The sequence below is a fragment of the Argopecten irradians genome, chromosome 14, assembly GCF_041381155.1.
Source record: "Argopecten irradians isolate NY chromosome 14, Ai_NY, whole genome shotgun sequence".
In the NCBI taxonomy this organism is placed as follows: Eukaryota; Metazoa; Mollusca; class Bivalvia; order Pectinida; family Pectinidae; genus Argopecten; species Argopecten irradians.
Genome location: NC_091147.1, coordinates 7,919,224 through 7,945,693, shown reverse-complemented (window position 1 = coordinate 7,945,693; position 26,470 = coordinate 7,919,224). Strand labels below are relative to the sequence as shown.

The 26,470-nt window shown below is 35.9% G+C and overlaps 1 protein-coding gene across 1 annotated transcript; it reads right to left on the bottom strand.

The window, feature by feature from the left end:
• Window positions 1-6,188: 6,188 nt before the first annotated feature.
• On the bottom strand, window positions 6,189-17,494 carry LOC138307004 (E3 ubiquitin-protein ligase TRIM45-like). The gene is made up of 4 exons (XM_069247623.1): window positions 17,236-17,494; window positions 10,170-11,649; window positions 9,175-9,246; window positions 6,189-8,056 (listed from the first exon to the last, which is right to left on the bottom strand). Exons 1-4 carry the CDS (start codon window positions 17,236-17,238, stop codon window positions 7,419-7,421), a joined length of 2,193 nt encoding a protein of 730 aa, XP_069103724.1. The 5' UTR covers window positions 17,239-17,494; the 3' UTR covers window positions 6,189-7,418.
• Between the last annotated feature and the right edge of the window lie 8,976 nt (window positions 17,495-26,470).

Sequence of the window (26,470 nt, the reverse complement as noted above, 5' to 3'; positions counted from 1 at the left end):
AATTTATTTCTATTTTTTAACAAATTTTACCTTGACTTATTGCATTGGATCACATGGTCAACTATAAGGAAAATGCCGATAACTAACAGGCGGTAGGTCTTTGTATTTAAGTTCTATTCCCATTGGCTGCCCGGGATTCTCGCTTTATAAGTAACTCCTATTATACATTATTGTATGTTAGTATTAATAATTTCTGCAAAATGCGAAAAAAAATTACAAAAAAAACATTCTAGGGGATGGATAACTCAGGGATCCTTTAAAACACATTACGAGGTACCACCTATAGTAACTCCTACACCTCTTACACAACAATGTATAATCCTAGAACTGATTGTGGATTATTAGTGTGTAATCATAATACTTCCAAATTTGTCTTATCTAATATATAATGCTATCTTATTAAATATGGTTTATATGTGAGCATATAACATTTGTTTTATAGTGGATTAAATATACTGTAAAGTGGCAGTGCGATATACACTGTGAGAGACCAAAAGTCACACATTGGCATGTATTTGTCAACAGTGTCGATAACCATCCAAACTGTTATTGGCTTTGAATTTATTACATAATTAATTTTTATTATGTTTAATGAATAATATTAATAATTATGCATAAACTGTATTATAATGTTTTTTAGCTACAAAAGCAATAAATAAACGTAAATATATCGAAAATCAGATTCTTTAAACACAGGAACATAACAAAGTAGATATGTTAGCGCCCCAATATAGTTCTCACGAAACTTATTTTCAAGGCCATTATACCAAAAAATTACTTGTTTCTTTGTTCTGATATGCATATGTTATACTTCTGTATGCCAAAAAGTCCTAGCGATAACATATAAAGGGGCTTTACTATAAGACCTTATATAAGATATTAAACCGTTGAAAGCTTTCCCTTAATTGAAATTATTGAATGATTATCTTAATGTATTCTTAAACTTAATTATCGCTATCTCTCTGTGTATTCCACAAATCATAGGAAATCCGATACAAGAAAAATTGTGTCAATATACTAATAATTTGCATCCTATCGTGTATTTGGTATACCTATTTCATAGGGTTTTTTGCGGAGTAATCTTTGCACATTGCCGGATATCCATTGGTAAATGGGCGACATTCCAAGTATATAAATGAGAAAACTGTTTCTAGTGGATTAGTGCAACAACATGAAGGATTATCAATTATATGATCATGGTGTAAATCTAGATTTAAATCACTACAAATATTTCTAAGTTGCGTAAGAATGATATTTGCCCTCTTTCCCTTTCTGGTTTTAAAGGTTTGAACTGATATTATATCAGTTACTTTATCTTTATCTAATAAAAGTTTGAATCTTGCAAGTGTAGGAGAGTTCAAGAGATTAGTATCAGAGGTATTAACAGTGCGGTACATGAATAGAAAGAAGCTGTAATAGTAACTGTTAGTCCTGCATATTGGGGGGTTAAATTGTCTAGTATGACGGAGAGAATAGTGGTTTTCATTAGGGTTATTAGTAAAGGGAATTAGTATGTCTTGTAAGTATTGTGGGGAAAGCTCGTGCATTAATTTATACATCATGATGTATTTGTGTTTCTCTTTTCCGGCAGCCAGAGATTCCCAACCAATTTCGGTATAAAGTTTAATATGAGAAGTGCCTGATCGTAGGCCTGTGATTATTCTTGCTGCTTCTAATTGAATGGATTCTAAAAGTTCAGTAGATTTTTGGGTGCAGTTATCCCAATCAATATCAGCGTATTCTAAAATTTGCCTTATAAATGGTGTATATAACAAAAGTGATGTTTTCCTACTGACTTTAGTTTTTATGTAGCGAAGAATGTTGAGTCTTTTGTAAGCTTTTTCATATATGTTGTGGATGTGTTGATTTCATGTTGCATCATCTGTTGTAAGCCCTGGATGTGTATGAAATGCAGTGTCAGTGATTTGGCTGTTTTGAAAATTTATTGTAGGGTGATTTGTGTTTCTTTTCCTGGAAAAGATTACAGATTTAGTAGGGTTAAATTTTATGTCCCAGGTGTGTGCCCAATCACTTGCTAGTAAGGACTGATGTTAATTCTTCGTGCCGCCTGTCGTGCTGGGTTGATGTCTTTAGATAATCATTAGAAGAGAAGTCGTCATCTGCATATATAGCATTATCATTGTCAGTAGTGAATATTTTCTGTGGTTATCTTTATGGTAAAGAAGAAAGTGAAGTGGCCCTAGAACATAGTATTCATTGGGGTACCACTGCAAGATCGTTTATCATTAATGAATTGTGAAAAAATATATCTCAGTACTTACTATTGCATTCTATAAGAAAGACTATAATTTTGAAGACCTCAAAGTTTTGCAACATTTCCAGTATTACCATAATCTTTAGTAAATTTTAAATAGAAGTCCCTGGTGCTATCATTCGTGTCGAGCAAAAGGCTATTCCAAATACATGTCAAAAAAACACTAAAACAACAACGCTTTTCACTGATCCTTATTACTAGATCATAATTTAATTATATATAAAACTATAAGTTGATGGTCAGCTGTCAAGTCATCTGGTGTAAAGCCTGACTGATGTCTGGTAATTATATAATTATCGACAAGGTAGTTATAGAGATATTCAAACATATTTTTTTTCAATCACTTTACTAAAACAGGAAGTAATTGAAATTGGTCTATAATTCAGAACATCATTGGAAGAACATTTCCTTTGTATATTGCATTAATATTAGCTTGCTTCCAGTTATTGGCACTAATCCTGATTCTATTGATTTATTAAACAAAAGTGTGAGGGGAAGTGCAAGTGAATTATTGAGTTGTTTTTTTTTAATTATTTTTAGAATAATGCCATCAGGACCAGCTGGTTTGTTAAAATCAATAGACTAAGTATTAATTTGGTCAAGGACATCTTGTTGTGTTATTTGGATATTTGAAAGTGAGAATGGTAGTAGTTGTATACGTTCTGCTGTTTGGGGAAGCTCAAGGTTTGGTGAGGTTGTAGATATATTAGCGAAGTGATTGTTTAGTATTTCAGCTTTTTCTACTGGATGATTAAAAACTTGATTATTAGATACAAGAGGGGGAATAAAGGAAGATTTGTTAGTGAAGTTGGTGATAGATTTGGCTATTTTCCACCACTTGTCTGGAGGGACTTTATTATCATTCAGAGAGTTTTCAAGTTGTTCAATATATTTTGATTTTGCTTCACGGATCAAGTCGACAGTTTCCTGTCTTAAAATACGATATCTATGCCAAACATGAGGATTGTTATTTATTTTAGCTATTTTGTGTAGTCTGTTTCTATGTCTCATCTTAAGTCGAATAGTGTTGTTCATCCATGGTTTATCGTTTGGTCGGACTGTTATAACTTTTGTGGGAATATTTATTGTAAATTTATAAATTGTTGACTTGAACTGTAAGAACAAATTAATTATAGAGTTATTAAATGTTTCAGTGTGTTAATCTAAAGATAAATTAAACCAATCTATATTTAAAATTGCACTGTTCATGTTATTAAAGTCTGCTTCATCATATTTCAAGATGGTCTTTTTGTAACTAGTGTGCTGAAATATATTGAAAGAAATAATAGCATGAACCAAAGAATGGTCACTACAAAATGGCGATGATACATAAGTGCTTTTAATTAAGTTTCTGTCATTCGAAAAGATAAAATCTATGGATGTGGCACTGTCAGGTGTTATTCGTGTGGGCTCATTTATAAAGCTTTGTAAATTATGTTTGATAAGAAGGCTAGATGGAGGGTCATTTGGTGGTGAATTCAACATATCTATATTAATATCACCTGTAAGTACAACATCCATAGAAGTATCAGTAGCTTTACTAAGTGTATTATCAAGTTTACTCCAGTAGCCAACATTACTGTCTGGTGGTCTATATAATCAACCGAGCAGAAACTTATGATTTTTAATTAACACTTCAGACCACAGTAATTCTACATCATCTCTTTCTAAATGTTTTTATAATAAATCATCACCCCACCACTGGACCAGCAATTCTATCTTTCCTGCATGGATTAGAATTTAATGAGTGTAATTGTATATCAGTGTTATTGATTAATGGGTTTAAGTGTGTTTCAGTAATGCATATTATATCATGATTTACAAATTTAACTTCTATTGAAGAGGTTTTGTTTCTAATAGATCTTACATTTAGATGAACCGTATCAAGGTTTTGCACAGGACCTGGATTACTTTCTACATCATTACAAAGATATAAAATAAAAGAGTGCAAAAATCAATAAAAATGATAAGTTAGCAAAACATGAGTACGATATGATATAAAAATAGACATATAAGCCTGCATATTGACCATTGACATTTTTCCCGATAGCTAAAAATATATACCGGAGATCAATATTTATGTAGAAATTATCCATTATCAAATTGGTGAATATGGTCATCATCAGTATCATAGGATCTGTAGATCATCCGGCTGTAAAAGTCTTCTAGAACAAGTTGAAACCAGTTGGACAAAACTGTGCTTAAATAGAATATCAAACTACACAGTACGAACAGCAAACACACACTTACACCCACAAAACACATGTATAAGAACGGGTGGTGGCTAAATTTTGTATCCCGTGCCGCGCCGGAGACCCACGCCGAGCTTTGCTTATTTTCGTTTTTCTCTTCAAGGACAGTCTACATTAAAACAATTTCTTGTACATATATTCTTTGAGTTATATGTTATCATTCCGTGTAAGTTACGTTACATGAGATGACTCGGACTTTATAAATCGACGATTTCAGTTTGTCAAGTGTCATTTATTTACCCCGCGCTCAAGCGTTGGGTTTCAAGGTTTTATGCAGATTATTTCAAAAGTAAGCTTTTATTGTAATTATTGTTATAATTCCAACAACAAGTAAACCTAGCTGATTACAAATATGTTTATTTCAACATAAAGTACAAATCTTTTGATAACAAATTCTGCCTTTTTATTAACCGTGTCTACTAGCGCGGGCCTCGCCGATCTCGTGTGTTTACCCGAGCCCGCTCTGAGGGCAGACAAGTCTGTACTCCGAGCTTTTACTGAAAGTAGAACATTAAGCCATTCTATCGAGAATGTTACTGGGCTCTGCGACGGGGACGCAGTTCTACAAAGAGCCCATATATTTTATTATTTTAGATTATTTATACTTATGAACATATTCGATAACTATAGTAATTTCTATAACGATATACATGTAGGTATAAAGATATCATATGTAAGGGCCTTAACAACTCTCTTTTTCCTATGCCTAGTCAACTTCTTCCTTGGAAATTTAGTAAAAACCCCATTCGAAATGCAAGAAACTAGATGCTGTCTCATAAATCTATATTGAATTCCAAATCGTCATTACCTTTAAAGCCACTGAAACAAAACTCTACTAAATTAGCTATTGCAAAAACCCCATAGTCAATGCCGTTTTTCTGTTGTTGTACACTTGGTAAAATTGCCTGTAACATTTAACTATTTTCCCCATAAGTAGATGTTAACTGAATGTCTAATGATGCTGACAATGATCCTTCTGCCTAGTTATACCTACCAAGCTATCAAGTATATATACCTCACTACAATCTTCCTCTTGACACTACCCAATGGTCTTCACCTGTATGATGGATCTGTGCTGCTGATGCTGAAGTCGGTTTCAATCTTAACGCATGATCCCTCTAACCATTTTTCAAAACTGTTTTAACATATTCTAAAAAGTATAGTTATAGATGTATGTTACACATGAATAAAAAATATATACATAATTGGTAATATATTATTTATTTAATACTTATGCATATATGTAATTCATATCTAAAGATGTTGTTATTTACAAGAGATTTAGATAAGCAATGGCAAAACACAAATGTATGCATATAGCTCGCTAAGTGTATAAGATCAATAAGAGTTGTCTACCCTTAGCGCGGGCGCGGGCTCGGATAAACAAATGAGATCGGCGGTTACAAAAAAGGCAGAATTCGTCCATGTTCCTGATATAGCTCCTATGGACTTCAAATAACGGGCTTTACTGAATACTTCGGCCCTCTGCTTCCCTCCGATCTACTAGATATGCTCACGACTTTCTGTGAGCCTAATGCTTTATACCATACAGTTCGTGTGAATTATTTCTATTATTACATAACCTCTTATACGATGTTCCCTCTTGAATGCAATGCTTGTAGATTGCAATGCATGCGCATGTGAATGCTATAAATACTGACTCAAAAACAGCTTCCTTTTATTATTGTAAAGGTTGTATTAGTCTTATTATTTCATTGTCAAAAAAACAAGTTTCTATTTCACATTACGCAGAAAAAACACAATTTTCGTCGTCAGCAATACTTAAACTCACAATCCATCGTCAAAAATAGTTTGATTTTTCTCTTTCTCTGAATTCTACATATTGCCACAGCTAACATTAAAAACAATTGTTTGCAAACAATATTTTAATCTCTTTTAGATTATTACTAACGTCTTGCTGTAACGAATCATATACGGAGTACGATAACGGTACCTAAACGTTGACAGACGTTTGTATTCATCATGTCAGGGATACTATAAACCATTATATTTTAACGTGTGATTACATTTTTCGCTTTCCACGGACGATATGATAATTAATGCGCATGAAATTATATTTTTAATATAGAAACACACGAGAGTTTATCACGAAATTAAAAGTCGTTGGGCATATAAACGCATTTAAGTCACCAGGAAAGTGTATTGGTTCACAGCATTTACAGGGGACTAAAACAGACACTCAAGAAGAAAAGCATAATATCAGAAAATAATTTCAATATTACGAAAACAATATAATTATTATAAATTTTAATGATTTGTGATTCAAAAAGCATATCACTGCATATTTATCTTTACGTTCAACGATCACTAATAATTTCATTAAAGACATTACTCGAAACGCATGTTTGAATAACAAAATACGTCATCACAAATACATATTCAAATATATACGTATGCAATAATAAAATAAAATAAATAATATATATTAAAGCTATTAAACTAAATTAGAACAGTATTCCTTAGTCCATGTGTGAAATTCATATGAATGCATAAAATCATCATTTACCGGTACATATATGCATTGTATGTTGCAATGTCTAAAAACAATTGATAACTAACACCGGTCAAATAGACTAGATTCAATACTGTTATTACATAACTTGTTACCCATAATACTCTATAATTATCTATTTAAAGTCTATGGTGTGGATTGTTTCTATTTAAAAACTGGAGACTTTCAAAACTGTTTGTCCCTATTGTCAGGTACTGTTATTAATACATACAGATAGAAAGATGGTTACTAAACCACTACATCTTTACGATATTTTTTTATGGCAAATGTCCTTCAGATTATTCCATCAAACGCCATATATTCTAAGTAAACTCATGAAAGTGTTCTAAAACATTCCACTAGCAATGGGGGTCTGCTTTCAAGCGTCTATGGGGACGTCTGGCTCCCTTCTGATATCATTACCAGACCGAAGCGTCATAGTAACGTCGACCATATCCGGATTGTAGATTGCGAACGTTGGCCAGAGCGATTTGGTGGTGTCCACATTTCGAAATCTGAACATACATCTTTTAGATTTGGCGTCAATCAGATAAAAGTAGCGGTCTTCTGTATCGAGAAGGAATCCGTAAACTCCCCTAAAGGTAGTGCCAGGACTTTTACTGTCTGTCAGAGGTGTGTGGAAAAGTTTGGACTTGTTGTGCCAAGCAAAAAGACAGATGGCATCGCAGATGGAGCAGCGCCGGGCGCAGATTACCCACGCGTGCGGATGGCAGTCTATGGTATAATGCTTATCAATGTGTGCCTTTTTTGACAAACCAATCTCAAACATGAGTTCCTGGCGAAGCTGTCGTCTGATGAACATATATACCTGTACCTCGAAGTACTGATGGCCTGTCTTACCGAGGGGGCGAGTACTGATGGTGCCGCGGTAGTTCACGAAGGCGCGACCTCCTGTCCCTGACGAACGACGACCCTTCTGATTGGTGAACCTCTGGTTGTCCTTGGAAACAGCATTTTGTGAATTGCATCTAGAGCTGTCAAAGGCAATGTCTGGGACTGCAAATCAAAACATGAGAAGTTATTTTCATTAATTTAATTATTGTGTCTGGTTATCAGGTTGTCAACTTTCTCAATGATTTAAATTTAAGTGTACATTACTCAATTTGATTTGTAAGTCGGTTATTTCAAATGCACTTAATCTGTATTTGTTTGTCTATTAATGTCAAACAGTCGTGACTAAATGCCTTACTATATTTTTGTATGCGAATTGCTAACTGTTTCAAAAACCACTGAATGTTTTCATTACAGGTGTCAAGGACAATGAGTAATCACGACTGTGTGTGTTTTTTTCATTGCGATTGTATCTGGTTATATAATAATAGTTGTAAAACTAAATAAATTTTTGTTTAGATTTTTTTCACAATTTTCATTCAGAGAAATAATAAGGACGTTTTCTGAAGTGACCAAGAGAGCCTGTATCGCTATCGTAGTTCAGTTGATATGACAAAGTTTGATATATAATAAACACGTATCAGACTCAGACTTTGACACACGAGTAATAGGAATTATAAAAATAGCATTGTTGTCCCATCTATAGATCAATGCAAATCAGATTGATATACATACAGAGATATCAATCACTAGATTAAAAGATATTTATATACCAACATTGCTAAATTAATCTCACTTGACCTCATCCCTCTGCACCCCTTTCTTTAAAAAAGACAATCTCTCAATCTAATAGAATATCTACCGATCTATGAGATGGGTATGTTCGTTACAAACGTCTTCCTTTTCTCTGTATATCGGTTGTATTTGTTGTGTTTTCGATATCAATATCTCCCATGGGAGCCATATTATCATTCCTCTCAGCCAATATATATACTTCACAGGCTACATTTGTACATGGTGAGAGTCATAACAGCCAATATCCCCCGGTAATACTTGTTGGCTATTAAACTTTAAAATGCGATTGATCTTTTATCGGGACAATGTAATATCGCCTCATATAACAATCAAAATGTCAAATACTATGAGAGTGAATATTTCAGTGGCAGAAGTACTAGTAATCATTTTAAATGTCGCTAGTCTGACAAGTTTGTAATATATGAAAGCGTGAGCCTAGCAAGGTGCTTTAAACCATTACATATTACAAACGAATGCAGCTTACTTACAGTATAATTCTGGTTCTTTGTGAGACATGGATCCCACCGAATTTGTGCTCTCCTTTGTCTCCTTGGTTCTCGCTGCAACAATACATAAAGAAACCATTTCTAATAAAATAAAATGTGTAGTCACTTGACGGAATTCGTAATGAATAGTAACAATTCAACTGGTATCAGCGCTGCATAAAATAAGAAACATTTGCAGTATAATTTACATTTGCATTGGTTAATAATGCAAATGGATAAAGGAATACATGTATATTGATCAATTAGTATACATAATTATGCAGGAGCGTATCTGCCAATATGCAATGATGCATAATATGCAATGATGCATAAGATGATCACGCAATGTTTTCCACTATGTAAGTAACATTAGAAATCCAGAGTGCAATGTATAGTCAAAGCTATCTATAAAGACCATGGAAGGGATAGAGGCAAAAAGGTCTTAATAGCAGGTGGCCTTTATACAGTGTTGGTCGCTAAGGCAGGTTTTACTGTATATTTACATATTAATTCTGAGTAGAGATTATATGATACCCAACATATTTTATTATTAGAATGACAAAGAAGTGAATGATTTTGAACATGAAATTAATATGTACGTATAGTACCATATTCGAATGACAATGAGGACGTTCTGATTTTCCAGACATATAGGAAATGTTGGAAGCATTTCCCGATATGTATATGGCTGGAGATGTCACACCTGTCTCTTTTATTTGTTATTATTGTATAGATTCTGTAAAAGTATTTATCTGTGCATCATTAAACTACAGGCCAAATCGATATTGAAATAATTACAGCATTGATATGCTCGCGTTGTTTTCGATAATACTGACGACAAATAGGGACTATATACATGTAGATAAGACAAATAAAATAAGACCGATACTATATCTGTTTACGGTTCACCTATACGTCGATACCACAAATGAATATTATGACTGTTTGATACTAATTTAAATATATTCTTTAAAGATGAACCAGTAGTCCATACTTACGTGTTTCTAGTTCAGAAAGATCCAATGAAAGCTCGTCGGATTTTTGCACATAAAATTTGAACCCGTTTTTATTCAGGTTTCCATCACATATCACGACTTTGGCTCTGTGTTCACCCGTCGTCGTTGGTTTGTATAAGGCTTCATAGGACCCGGTGGTCTTAACACAATCCCTGACGTCGGCAGCCGAGGATTTACCCTTAGGATCGGAGATAGTGACAACGATATTCACCCCACTTTCTCTGAGAGGGACATTTTGGCTGTCGTACAGTGTTATTGTTAAAACTAGTCCCTCCTCGCCAACGCAGGCATTATTAGTTTCAACTTTTGTGTTCGGCAGAAATGCTGACGTAGCTATTACGTCATCAACGTCTGGGATGGATTTCAAGAAGTCGTCAGCGGTGGTACGCGGGGTGAATTTCGGAGCAGACGTGATGGGATTGCTGATCTTTGTGACGTCCTTTTGTGACAGGTTGTTGACTCTGTGTAGCACTGGATCCTTTACCACTAAGAACTCGGCAACGTCGCTGTACGTTAGGTGGTTTTCGGCGTACTTACAAGCCTGGGACACGCGCTTACGTTCTCCCTGGACTGTGGCAATGTGCTGATTAATATTAACTTCGTTGTTTTCACGTGCAGCTTGCAGCCTCGCCTTGAGTTCCATCTTTCGCTTTTCGAGGGCATGAACACATGATTGGAAATAAAGTTCGAAATCTTCCTCTACTTTATCCTCTTTCTTTTTCACTCTGTCCCTCTCTGCCTCCAGTTTGCTCATCTTCTGCTCGATAGCGTTTGACTGTTGTCTCAGATGAATGAGGTACCCCTCTAGAAGTCGTTTGTTCTCTACGTAAACATCATTGATGTCTCTGATAATGTGTCCTTCACTTTCGGGGTGGTCATCCACACAGATTCTACATATAGGCTGGTTACAGTCTGGTTTGGCACAGAAATGAACTAGTGAATGACCTTGGTGATCGGGTAACTGGCATGATTGTTGACAATGAAAAGATTCCAGAGGTGATGTTCGGAGTTTCTCTAGACTTATCACAGTATGAGTCTTTGTGAGTTTAGTTTTGTCATGGGTCTGGCTGCATTCTGGACACAAATATTCTTCACATTCTCTACAACGGCCTGAAGCTAAATCTGCACACTGTTCACATTTAATATCTTTTGACGCATGTTTTATTCTATACAAATCAACCATGTGCTTTTTTGAGGTGTCTACTGGAAATTTAGAAATATCTCGGCTTTCATGTTTGAAAGATTCTTGACAATCGGGGCACACTATTTTGGAATGTTTTAAAGATTTCTTCAGACAGGATGAACAGCAGGAATGCAGACAAGGTAGCACGTGAGGAACATGTTCGTAGTTATCAAAGAACTCTTTGCACGACACACACTTCACAGACGCCTCCATATCCGACCTTGACCTTGAGCCTGGATTAGTGACGTTTAGAACCGATCCTCGCTTTCTGTAGGACGCCTGTAATAAGATATAAGCTAATTAAAACAAGAAACTTCTGTCGACATATATTTATATATCCCAAATGATATACAAAAAAATGCGCTCTTAAGTAACTTCGTGTTTTAATAGTAAATTTCCTCATCGCATAAGTTTCTATGTAAACTGTTAACTGTGGTAGATGAAATCAACCTTATTGATGTATAACAGTAATGTAACTCTGGCTACTCGACTTTCAGTCGCGTGTGACTTACTTTCATGAATTTCGCGATCCAAGTAAATTCAGGAAAGATAATCACCGCGAATTAATATCTATATCATTATTGATAGGAATTATGATTCAATAGTTAAATCCGCGAATATTAATCTTCGCGAACTTGTTTTTGAATGGAAGTCGCGAAATTTAATATCCGCGAAAGATAGTTTACAGAATATAACAAGTGTCGAATAAAGGCCATGGTGTCCTGCATTTACTTCAAAACAACAAGTAATACAGTAATATAACTATAATCCAAACATTAAAAGGTATAAACTAAGTACAGATTCGCTCGGACACTCCTGGAATGGAAAGTCACTCACCTTCTTGGTACAAACAACTTAAAGAAACAAGACGGTTTTCAAAGTCCAGAGCCTATCTGCTGTTATATGTGCTATGACATCGCTTGTGATGTATTCCACAAAACCAAGATCGTTCACCAGAACTATCAAATGTAAACCCGGTCAGTATCCTGGTCATATCCCCGACACACGTGGCAACAATCTTTACATGTTGCCATATAAAATTTCATTCAACATATGATATCAGAAGTAAATATACTAATCTATGTTAGGTTTAACAAACTCCTACTCTATAATACGGACGTAACGTGATTAAATACTATGTACTAAAACAGTCATCGCTGACGTATAATAATATCTCTTTCTCTTTTAATGAAAGATTGTAGTTATCAAACGTAACATTCCTGTTCCGGTCAGTGTTAGTAAAGCATTGAAGATATTACGAGGACTTTCAATTCCTAGTAACATAATAATGATTGAGACTGTAGAATGCGTGTTTATTGATTAATGGAATACATTAGGAATGGTCTGCTAAACCTACCTTCTGCCTGAATCATTAGGGTCCCCCAGCCAAAAAAGCCTTATAATATAGACAGGTGTAAAATGGTAAGATCCGACTTCATTTTACATTTCATTCATGTACTTTTGTCTTGGCTCCGATTTCTCGAAACAAAAGTGCAGACTTACTCAAAACTTAATTTTTTCTCCTTATATAACTTTTATGAAAATTTATGTCATCAGTTAGTTTTTGACTTAAATTTATTTCAAGAAATCGGCGCCAGACCGATTTCTCAAAACAACCTTAAATCCAAAACAAGACTTAAGTAAAAATACCATATAAATGTACAATACATGAGGAGAAACCCTTAGGTTTTGAATTAATTGTGGACATTTGTTTCGAGAAATCGAGACGCCAGGTCTATCTAGTAACAAACATGTGTTTTATCAATAACAAAGCATTAATATACATTGTCATCTACACCGAGTTGACGCTAGGATATATGAAAGCCTTTTAAAAATGAGATAAATACGGTATAAAGCTAGTACATTAATAATCCAAAATAAAACTAAATTCAAAGTAAAATCAAAAATCATTTTTAAAATATGTACAATATGTTCGTGAACACAAATAATAAACCAATGTTCTCATACAATTTTTCTACATCAAAAAAGCAAATTATTCAACATTGTCAAAAGACGCCGTCACTAGAGGTTATCACACGACAAATTTAAAGACAGAGAACGAGATAAAAAGAAATCGAATTTTGTCTGCACCAAACAGCTCTTTTGTTTGTTTGGGTTCGACCTCGATTGCATTGTAATTAATGAAAACGATATATGACCTGTTATTAAAAAAGTTAAGAAGACAAATATTGATTAAATCCGTTGAAATAGATCCTGATTTTGCTCGCGCCTTCTTAAAATGATTAATTAGAATTGTTGTTTTATGTCACGGAGATATAACACAAATATCTCAATGTATTCACGGTTTACACTACAGTGGTCCGATTTTTTTGTGATTGTGATTAAAATTAAAAAAGAAAAGAAAATTCTTATAATTCAATTTACTAAAGATAAAGTCTTAAATATTTTTGATAGATTTTTGTTGTTGTCATTATCCAGTTCTATCAGCCTATAAGATGCGACATTACCAACGACAACGCCATTTTCCATTTTATATCTGATAAAGTGAAATCGCATTGCAATGAAAACCCCCGTTGTAATCACGATTGAATTATTAAGAAATAAAAGCCTGATAAAATGCAATGGCTCCATAGGAAACCATGCAATAGTCTATAAAAATAGTTTCGGCTCCTGCTTAGCTCTCAGCATACCGGGAGTGGGACGACTGGTTCGCCCGTTATCAGTTTATTGTGATTGGATGGGTTGTGTTGGTGTATTTGGCGACATGTTTCAGTAATATAGCACTATAAAAAGGGCAAGAGTTCAACTTTACAAAAAGATACAACACGAATATACCGCAGCCTCCCATAATACGAACCACACACTTCATACACGTAACACACAAAGCATACATGGAGTCCTTCCTTACATGACACTGGCTATCAATAGAACGTTAACTTAATCAATCAAACAAACCAAAGCAAAAGATTCTGGAAGAGTTAACGTCCCCTGTCTCAATGGTGGTACTCGTAAATCGAAACTGCTGTAGCACGAATTAACATTGGACTATATACGTACCCGGCCTATTATGTTTTTTTAAGTCTCTTCAGCTACAATATTGAAGCGAGTGTGTTGATTCGGCTTTAACTCCTATATATTAATAACTGATGTTATTCAAGGACGGTACGACATAGTCAATTAATGCTACGGACATTCAACAAGATGGAAATGGAAACGGTACTTCCTGATTGATGTTTCCTAATTCTGACGTCATCAATACTTAATATTTTTAAAATTTCAACTACGCTCTGTCCTAGTGAACTACATGTAGTAATCTCAATACACTTTACTTGTTAAAACAGTTTACAATTATTTGCATGAAGTTCACTCGCTCAGTTAACACAAAAAAGTCATAATCAGTAAATTCCACAAGCTATTTTAATTTCAGAATATTGTATTGTAGTAATATGGAATTACAATTGGGCTACAGGCAATGCCTATATATATTAGCCTCTCTAACCTGTTTCATGCGTCATCAAATAAGATTAACAGTAATAACAGTAATCAATTATATAAACATATCATGACCATTTAACCAAGTTGTCAAAAACGTCTTCTACGTTTTGTAATTCATAATTATGAATAATTTCCCTCCATTAATGCACAATATTTTACATACCTTCATTTCACAAGTCTCTAGATCAGTTTATAAAATCACGACCGTGATGGTATAGTGTAGTATCCATCTGTTTACGGTGGGGCCTGTAACTACGTATCTGTCACCATCCGTGTGATGAGTAAACAAACAATCGCTTTACTGAGGGCTCCGTGTTACCAAGTGATACGCTTATTAAATAATATCTAATATCCGTTAACGATTTCTTAGGCTAATGTGTTGACTTGACGAACAATACTGTCGAATTATTCATCACACACTCTCTCGGTCCAGTGCTTTTCCAATATATACAACACCTATCAACTATCTCTAAAATTACTATATGTGTATGTAGCTGTTCAAATACCGAACCCCTTGATATCACACTTCATGTTCGGCATGCTAAGAAGTCCAGCAGAACCAAATTCCAGAATGACACAACTATATTGGCAATGCATACCGGTTATACCTGACAGAATGTTAATTTATAAGGTCTGCAGATTCTGTCGCGTGCCTCTCTGTTAGAGCATGAGGAACAAATATCACTGTTTTCTGTACATCCAATAGTAACATAATCAATACTATCTAGTGATCCATCACAACACAACATATGATATCTATAAATGTTAATTTGGAATTTCTGAATTATAACAATTGTTTTCTGCACCTTCAACTGTAACCAATACTATCCAGTAATTAATATATAGTCCCAATCATTGTAATATCTGTTCTTATTGCATAACTGTCAAAAATACAAGGCAACAGGTGCAGAAAGGTCGAGTTACACTGTTATTCCTTTGACGGAATAACGAATTAGTGTTCGTTATTAAATTACAATATGAAATAGTATTCATTAATCTGAATATGCAATGACTAAATATCACTAAAATGTTTAGTGTTTGAAAATCGATCAGAATGGTCGATGATGCATGCTTAATGTTGCATCTGTAAGTTTGCTAAATAGAATATAGAATATTATTATCGTGTATAATGATATCTTAATAATCTTATAACGTTATAAATGGGAAAGTTATATATTATACAAACGTATAATAAATCATGTCATCGATTTCTTCTTTAAACAATAAACATTTATATTCCTGAAGAGCCATCAGGAAATGGCGAAAGTACTAGAGGAAGGTCGTTGAGTTTTACTTTTTATATTATACACATGTATATTCAGCAGAATTTGACTACGTTAATTGCCCCAGCTAGGTGAAAACCTCAAATATAAGAAACAATGTGTTTAATGTAAGTACAAATATCAATACTGGGAAATTAGGAAGGACAGGCTTAATTGTAATTACAGTATTTCTTAATTTAAAAACAAGCAGTCAAGGTGAAACCCCACGGAGTACATTAAAGTTTAAACGCTTAATACATCAACGATTTTCAATGAACCGTGATAACTACCATTCAGTTTTAATATGTCGGCTATTTAAATTATATTAAAACTTTATGAACATGTTTGGACATAACTAATGAGATAGGCTATCCTCTCGCCCATTCTACGTATTATTAGCATGTTGTACTGGAAGGACAGTGATAGTAATGTTAATATGGACCTTGTAATGTGGAATATTGATAATTATATACATAATGAAATATAGTTCATCTTCCTTGGCCAAAAAGTCATCCCATGTGCATAACAATTTATGTCAATGTGAGTTTATCAGCATTTATCAAATGATTTCTCGACGATAAATTGGTTATGAGATTTTATTCAGTGCAGTGAAACCAATATCGAATGCATCGATTGAGTAAAATGTGTAATATAGTATAGCTGCACGTAACATAGCGTCTTATTACAATAATGATGCGAAAGTCATTCTTATTTAAGCTGATTGAGATTTAGTTCAAATCAACATATGGACATAATAGTTGATTTAGTCATTCATTCACATTGTTTACCAAACGTCCCTGTGTCCGAAAGTTTGTACAAAAATATAAAAGAATGTACGATTTCCCAAACTGGTTTAAACCACAGGTATCAAATAATACTCGAATGATATTAAAAGTTAATTTAAGTTAATTGAACAGAATTTTACTAAATTGTATATTTATTAAGAAAGACCTTTCATATAATCATTGATGTTTTTCCTTTTTCAGAAAATAAAGATTTTTGGGTGGTCGCTTGTTATTTTTATTTTACTTTCATGTATAAGGATAAGAGAATTCGTACCCGTAATTACTCGTCAATTATACGTATCGTTTGTGAAATCAATTCAATGGTATCAAAAGAAAGTTATCAATAAAGAAGAATGACTTACCATGCTCTCAAGTCTTCAGTATAAACCCTAACACATCACCCGACCCTTCTATACCAGATTACAGTGGCCGTCAACAGGTTCACTATACTAGTCATACACACATCTTATCAACACAACTTAAGGACCATTTAAATCATACATCACTATTTTGTTGACAGGAAATTGGTTTTGAAGATTGCAGGTTAAGACGTGAAATTGAATTTTGAAATATAAATCGTTAATTCATGCATAAAAGTGTTTTTTTCCCCTTCACGCTGATGAATGTAAATGTTCCGTTAATAACGCCTATTTACCTGCCCATATAAAGCAGAGTGACATCGACCGGTTGATTCAGTGTTGTGAAATTTATTGGGTACAAAGTTACATCCGGGTAATATTTTACCTACGGTATATATATCCACAAAGTGTTATTGACATGGAAGTTTCTTGAGGGAAAAGAAAACTGGAACCAAATTGTTAAATATCAAAAAATAGGTATGGCAACATAGAAATTGTATAATCATTAGCCAAATAAGTTATTGTTCGATTGTTAAGGCAAGAAATTGTAATAATCAACAATACCATTCATACTCATTTTGGTCGAAACTTTTGTTTGTTGATTCAAGGCATTTGAAACATTTAATGTTGATTCAAGACATTTGAAACATTTAATGCTCACTAGCTGAGATAACATGGTTGCTCAAAGTTGTTCTGCTGGACTTTTTCAAAGCTATTTTGAAGTCCAAATCGAATAATATGCCTTTTTATGCCATAATCATTCACGCACTACCGTCTCAATTGCTTAGATGATTATTAATTCAGATTCTATGTAGGCTATACTCACCTAAAATGGACAACTGTAACAAGATATCCCCAAATATAAAAGACGTGAGGTCGATCAAATCCTCATTTAGTGTCAATTTGACTAATCTTATCGAATTGGCTAAGTCCCTAAGTTCAAATATAAAAAATGTGAATACATATTTTATGACCAATCAGATTGGAAAATCTTTATCAAATATTTGAATAGGTCCGTTTTTTCATTTGTCCATAATGGAACCGGATGGGGGTTACATAATTTTCAATAAGATAATGAAATAAAATAAGTTCTTTTTAATTTTGTCGCTGAAAAACATCACTATTTTAATTGATTTGCTGGTAAAATCTTATGCCAATCGAAAAAAGCAATGGACATCACCATACATGGTACTCAGTCAAATTTGTGTGATATTGGAGCTTTTACTTCTAAATAATGTGTGCACAAATGAACACAATAATAAAGTATAAAATATATATATAAAAAAGATGTAACATATTTGGAAACATTTGCTTTTCAATTTTCTGAAATGTTGGCTACCGAAAAAGGCATTCTATTCAATAAATAGATATAAAAGCATTTCATTGCATGATTAGTCAACTTGACAGATTGATATCTAGTTTTTGCTGGGGAATGTAATATCGGTCATACATTAATATCAAAGATAAAATCATCCTTTAAGACGTAAATCGTAAACTGATATTGTCCAGGTTCAGATTTTATATATTTCTTTGCATCTAAAAAGCGTAAAAAATGGTAATGCTGGCTAAATTCAAAAGATTTTGAGCCGTTTGCATCCTTTAATATTTCTTCAATGGACTGGAATTATTGTATCATTTCAACTTAAAGGGACAATTCATTCTAAGAGAACATTAAAATTTGTACATATATCGGAAAAACCCAGTTCTAATGGAATTTAGATCAGTCAGTTTTACTGTGATGTGCCTGAAAAGCCCATAGTGGTGACATGTGTGTGAAATTTTCAAACTCGCTCGCTGTCCGCCATTACACATTGTGGTCGAACTTCTTGTATGCCGAACCCTGTCCCTTGCTCGTAGAGTAATGCAACTTTTGTCTATAACTGCTCAAATCGCTCTGACTATAGTTTGTTTACCTTATTAGGTGAATTATCTTGCCTCAAAATCATTTTATCACCTTCGCAGTGGTTATGTAGTTCATTTGTTTAACGTGCGTGACTTTGGCTCGGGTATAGGTACAGCGCCCATATTCTACCTGCTTAATCGTATTGATCAACGATTTGATATTTCAACGATATTAATCAAAATACTTAACAATGACGTGGAATTTGTCAATGTTTAACGTTATTTGTTTCATAAGAAATATAGAACAATACATTTATACCATATTTCACTTCTTGGTTATGTAAAAGAATTAGCCTGAGTGAATTGTCCCTTTAATACTCCAACCTAAAATTGTTCGATTTTATATTTCAGTTATTGCAAACTAGCAGATATACTTTAAAAGTGGTTAAAAGTGCGAATTTCTTTATATTCTTCATTTTGGGGTGTTGACAAAACGACTTTCCGAACATATGATTTTCGGTGACTTTTTTCGTGTTAAAAAAATGCTAAGAACCTCCAACCCAAAAAGCAGAAGACAAATTCTGTAGCAATTATTTGTATTTTTTATTTTTATTATTTGAATTATTTTTCGTATTTACACTGGACTAATAACGCCAATATTAAGGATGCGCTCAATGGTTTGATAAATAAAAACTTAGCAAAAATGGTCAAAATTACAGTTGAATCAGGGATGTACTAAACATTACTTGGTCTCTCAGTTAAAAAATGAAATTATGCTGAAACACTTCGAACTTCTTTAATTCATTCCAGAAATCAATAGCCCAAAGCGTTGATGTTTGAGGTCGATTTAAAACTAGTTTCTGCAAAAACCCATTCACCGAGACATTCGATCACAAACCATCAAAATGTATGCAATAAAATATATGTTATCCCAATAACGAATGTCTGTTAACACTTGAAAAAATATATTGATTAAAAAAGATGTCCACTTAGGTTCGAACTCAAGACAGTGTTTACCTATTCATGATCAGTTATCAGTGTTGATAACACGAGAGAGTGATGCGTTCTGTACGAGTTAAGTCCGAGTTCCAAAAACTAAGGCATACGGTACGTTTGATGATATTGTAACAAATACTTGTCTCACCATAACTCTAAATGTTTAATTGCTATTCTAAATTGTTTTTCTTAATTGTGTTTATTGCTTTGTATAAGTTTGTTTACTATACATGCAATGCATGTGTTTCTCCTAAAATAGTCGTCTGCTACGGCACTGCTCTGTTCCTGTGGTGACTGGCTTACCTGTGTCATGCTTGATTGCCTCTCAGGGGTCAAGCATGTGCATGAGAGGTCAGTCACCCAAGGTAGACAGGCAGAGCTGTAGTAGACCTCAGTTGGTGTTAGAGAGAGCTACAGTGTAGTGCACGTGGTAGTAGGAGAGCCAGCATGCAAGCCCAGCTACAAAGGGTGAGTTCCACCAGCGTTCTTGGGTGAAGTCCACCCCTGAACTTGGTGATACTTCAGCCAGGGTGAGAGGCCCCTGGTGAAGGTGTGGTGAAGGTGAAGGTGTGGTGAAGGTGTGGTGAAGTCAGTGGTGGACTTCACCCTATCCAATGGTTCACTTGTATTATTATTGTACCAGTATAAATGTTATAGATGTAATGTAAATAAATAATAGGACCTTCTGTTTTGTGTTGTGTAGTCTTTACTGTAGGGCCCACCGTGGTGACTCCCTGCAGAGAGTAAAAGTCATCACATTGGCGCCCAACGTGGGGCCTTGCAGTAAACATTACTACAACCATTTAATTGGGCTAATTGAATTGTGTAAAACTAATAAAGTTAATTAATTTACTGATATATTCTCACCTTTACACCTATTTGTTTGTGATACAAATCCTTGGTACCATGGCTGACACCACTCGTGATAATTCATTGACAGATAAGTTACTCTGTGATTTACACACCGAATTATCTCTACTTAGAGAAAGCACCATAACAATCCAGAAAGATCTGGAGTCGATTAGATCTGACGTAAGTGATCTAAAATGTCAGACCTCAGATCTGAGAGATGAGGTGGCACATCTTGGTGTTCCTCAGACTGAACTGATTTCCTTAGATGCCGACGTCGAGGAACACCAGAGGTCATATAGCAAGGAGCTCTTTGACACTCTGTCTGGCTTGTACCCTCCATTGAATACGGGTCAAAGTGACCCTTCGGCAAAGTCCAGTAATAAGCACACGGAGAAAAGTGTCACGTTTAACCTTGATACTGGGATGGGGTATACTGGCAAATCCACCATACCTGCTGATGAGGATTCAGAGCCATTAGTAGCAGAACAACAATTCTGTAGTGGTATAAAGGTAGACACAACTAGTACCCCACTTCCTCCTGTTAAAGTATTGATACCAGACACCTCTAAGTCAAGCCAAAAACATGTCTCCATGCGACCAGTCATCTATGACGGATCTGATGACTGGGATGAGTATGTTTCTCAGTTTGAAATCTACTCTGACATCAATTGTTGGAACGATAATCAGAAGGGACTGTACTTAGCTGGAAGTCTCTCAGGTGCTGCTAGGGCTATCTTAGGTGAACTTGACCCAGATAAAAGGAGAGATTATGACACTTTGACAAAGAAATTGTCTAGAAACTTTGGGAGTGCTGCTAAGTCAGAAATGTATAAGGCTAAACTCCAGGCTCGTATCAAACAGAAAGATGAAACAATTTCCGATCTTGCAAGGTCTATAAAGAAGCTAACTCGTCAGGCATATCCAAAAGCAACATCTGACATGATAGAGATCCTATCCTTAGATTATTTTATTGACGCATTAACCGATGCTGACATTAAATGGCGGTTACGTGAAACACAGCCAGAAAGTATCACACAAGCAGAAACACTGGCAGTGAGATTGGAGACTCATAAGATGGCTGACAAGTTTAAGAATAGACCTGTGAGGTCAGTACAGGTGAAAGATGATGAGTCTGACGAGAACCAGCCAGACACACCATGTGATCAGGTGAAATCATTGAAAAAAAGACATTGATACCCTGAAAAAACTGGTTGAGAAAAATCTATGTCAGTTGTCAAATCCCGCTAGTCACTCGGATAAAAAGGGTAAAAATCATGATGGGGAAAAAACGTGATCGAACAGCAAATAATCCACCCTCCGAGAAATCATGTCCGCCTAAGAGTGGTCCTTCTAAAAAGGGAAACTAGACAAGACCGAGCTGGCGGACCACAGGTCGGTCAAGATTAGTATGAGAAGGTCCAAAGATGTGTTAGTTTGTAGTTCATCCCCCTTTGATGATGGTGAATTTGTTAAAGCTAAAATAGAAGGCTTTCCCATCACTATGTTAGTTGATACTGGAGTAACATTTACTGTCTTCCAGGGAAGTGTCTTAAGACGCTTACCTAAAGCTTTACAGGCAACTCTGGGACATGACAGGAAGGTGATGTTAACCGCAACTGGAGAACCTACTCCAGTGTTAGGTTTTCTGCGAGTCAGGATTGAAATGAACGGCTTTGTGGTAAAGCGAAAAGTTTGGTTTGCGGACATAAAAAATGAGGGCATTTTGGGTAAAGATTTTTTGCGTGGCGAAGGATGTAATATCATGTTAAGGGACAATGTTTTGGATATTAAGGGTGCTAAGGTATCATTGCTACCTTCAATGCCAGAGGTAGAGGATACATGTTGTAGGGTAGTTTTGAAGGAAAGGACAACTATACCTCCAAACAGTGAAATGCTTGTCACTGGAGCAACAGTGAACTTGGTAAAAGATAATACCGATTATCTAGTGGAACCATCTCTAAGGTTTCTCTCCCAGCACCGCCTTTTCGTTGCTAGGACTGTGGCAAAATCCTCCCATGGGGAGATACCACTACGTGTTATGAATGCTTCAGAGAGACCTATTACTGTTCCTAAAGATACAGTAGCTGGTTTTTGTGAGGTTGCTGACGTTCCCTCAGCTCAGTCTGACCCAGTAGTTAATTTAGACAACACAGACATACCAGATTATCTGAGCGATTTATTTAATCGTTCCACTGATAATCTAACTGAGATCCAGTCTGTAAAGGTTCGGAATTTTTTGGCACAGTATGCAGATATCTTTTCCTCTTCGTCAGCTGATATAGGGAACATTAAGCTTGTCACTCATACCATTGACACAGGTGATTCAAAACCATTCAAACAGGCCCCAAGGCGAATACCGATTGCCAAAAAAGCTGATGCAGAGAAGGAGGTTGAAAGCATGTTAGCTAACGACATCATTGAGCCTGCCAGCGGACCTTTTGCCTCACCGATAGTCTTAGTTCGTAAATAAGATGGCTCATTGCGGTTCTGTATTGATTATCGGAAACTAAATAGCATAACGGTGAAAAATAGCCATCCTATTCCCAGAATAGATGACACATTGGATACACTGGCAGGGTCCTCATGGTATTCAACTTTGGACCTAAAAAGCGGTTACTGGCAGGTTGATGTGGCTGAACAAGATAGGCATAAAACAGCTTTTGTCACTGGCAATGGAGGCTTCTGGCAGTTCAAAGTGATGCCCTTCGGCCTATGTAATGCCCCTGCAGAATCAGATCTGCTAACCTCAAATTGAACGCTAAGAAATGTTTTCTTTTTCAACGGGATGTCAAATATCTCGGCCATGTTATATCAGGGGAAGGTGTTTCTACTGCCCAGAGAAAGTGTCTGCCATAAAAGAGTGGCCGTTACCTAAAGACCTTAAGGAATTGCAAAGTTTTCTTGGAATCTGCACATACTATCGAAGGTTTGTATCTGGCTTCTCCAAGTTGGCCAAGCCTTTGTATAGACTGACCGTAAAAAAAATCCCATTTGAATGGACAAGTGACTGTGATGATGCATTAGATGCACTTAAACATCATCTCACCTCAGCCCCAATCCTGAGCTATCCACAGCAGGATGGTCTCTTTGTGCTGGATACAGACGCCAGTAACTATGCTCTTGGTGCTGTACTATCTCAAATTCAGGATGGCCAGGAGAAAGTCATCAGCTACTACAGCAAGTCATTCAGTAAGCCTGAAAGGTCATATTGTGTCACTAGGCGTGAATTGTTGGCTGTGGTCACTGCAGTAAAACAATTTCACTGTTACCTGTATGGACAACACTTTCGTGTCCGTACTGATCATGGATCTCTCCGGTGGCTTCAAAACTTCAAGAATCCGGAAGGTCAGTTAGCTAGATGGCTGGAAAGACTGTCAGAATATGATTTTGAGATACAGCATAGAGCAGGAAAGCTCCATTCAAATGCAGATGGTTTATCTAGGAGACCATGTTATGATTTGCATTGCTCGCATTGTGAGAAAGCTGAGGAGTTAATAATAGACACTCCTGAAAGAAATGAATTCATCGTAAATGTAGTTACTGACCCAGGTCATGATGAAATCTCAGACTTGCAGACTGATGATATTTCAGATCAAGGAACGATTACTCTGGACAACCTTAGGGACCTCCAGTTGAAAGATGGCACGATAGGGATAGTTTACAAGTGGGTAGAGGACAAAATAAAACCATCCTGGTCAGAGATTAGTCATCTCTCACCAGGAGTGAAGCACTACTGGGCTAGGTTGTAGATGGGAAAGTTCCGATGGACGCAAAAAAGAATGGCAAATTGTACTTCCTGAAGCATTAAGGTCATGGGCAATGAGAGAGTTGCACAGTAACATCACCGCAGGACATCTAGGTATGAGCAAAACCCTAGCTCGAGTCCGCCTACGGTTTTACTGGCAAGGGGTAAGAAGGGATGTTGAACACTTCTGTAAAGTATGTGACGACTGTGCATCCAACAAAAGTATAATGTAGGTGCACCAATGGAGAGGGTAGCCATAGACATTTTAGGACCCTTAGCACCAAGTAGTGATGGTAACAAATATATCCTTATGGTGGTCGATTATTTCACTAAATGGAGTGAAGCTTATCCATTACCCGATATGGAGGCAACAACTGTAGCTAATATCCTAGTAGAGAGATTCGTGTCAGAGTTCGGTGTTCCGAAACAACTGCATTCAGACCAAGGTCGAAATTTTGAGAGTCGTGTCTTTGCTGAGATATGTCAGATTCTAGGTATTGAGAAGACACGAACCACCCCATTGCATCCACAATCTAATGGGATAGTAGAACGTCTCAATCAAACTCTTGAAAACATGCTTGCTCTATTTGTCAGTGAGAATCAGAGAAATTGGGATCAGCTTCTTCCTGTGTTGATGATGGCTTATAGGTCTTCGGTCCATGAGTCTTCTGGGTACTCACCAGCTCAAATGATGTTTGGCAGGGAGATTTCTCTCCCAATAGACCTCATGTATAGTCATCCTGAAGGGGAGGAGCCGGACCACCTGACAAATTATGCTCATGATTTGGCACAAAAGCTTGAGAAGGTACATGGATTCGCACGCGAAAATCTTAAATTTGCAAGTGATGCCATGAGAAAGAGTTATGATGCAGGGGAAAATTTCAAGGCGTATCAAGAGGGAGACTGTGTGTGGTTGCACAATTATATCAGGAAAATTGGAGTTTGTCCTTAACTTCAGAAACCCTGGAGAGGACCATTTGTAGTGATAAAAAAAACTCAGTGATGTCACTTACAGAATCAAGGAGACATCACGGTCCAGGACAAAAGTCGTTCATTACAATCGGCTGAAACCTTATAAGGGAGACAATCCCCCTATCTGGTTCCGTGTCAACCTGAATGTAGATGATAGTCTTGAGACATCCATTGATCCTAGTACGGAAATCCATCTCCTTGACAATACCATTGATAATGAGGCCATAAATGATAATTTGGATAACCTCTCATTATCTGCAGACCTTAGTCATAATGAGCAGGGTACATCTGATGATGATACAGAAAATCTTACTGTGTCAATGGATTCCTCACAAGATGTCAATCATGGCAACCAAGGTCCTATTGGGAATGACAATACACCATCTCCAACTGTTTTTAACCGTCGTGGGCGACGCATACGTCCCGCTAAACGTTTTGCTGATATGTAAAGTTATATGTAAACAAACACATGAAAACTTGTTGTAAACCAACATTTATTGTTGTTATTGCAGGATAAACGGGATGCGGCAGGTAGAACCTTATGGCAATGCCGGATCTGTACCGACAAGAAGGAGTTTGGTACCATGTCTGCAGCAGAGCGGCACATCATGGAACAACACACCTCTTATGGATGGAAGTGCACTTATTGCGGATATATCTGCTCACGGGCAGACGGCAGACACAGCCGCTGCACTAGAGGTGACCAGCCTATATCAACAAGGTGCTACAATAGGCTCAATGGCTGTGAAGGTGACGAAGCCTTAAAGGAATATGAAAGATTCCGTAAAGAGGAGGCCTGGTCTCGACTGACACGCCTATCAGGTCAAACTT

Bases quoted from the DNA above. Each gene is read 5' to 3' on its own strand.
- LOC138307004 (XM_069247623.1), bottom strand. The intron at 9,247-10,169 runs GTAAGTATGGAC...GTATTGTTGCAG, and splicing joins TCTTTCTGAACTAGAAACAC to CGAGAACCAAGGAGACAAAG. The intron at 8,057-9,174 runs GTAAGTAAGCTG...TTTGATTTGCAG, and splicing joins CAAAGAACCAGAATTATACT to TCCCAGACATTGCCTTTGAC.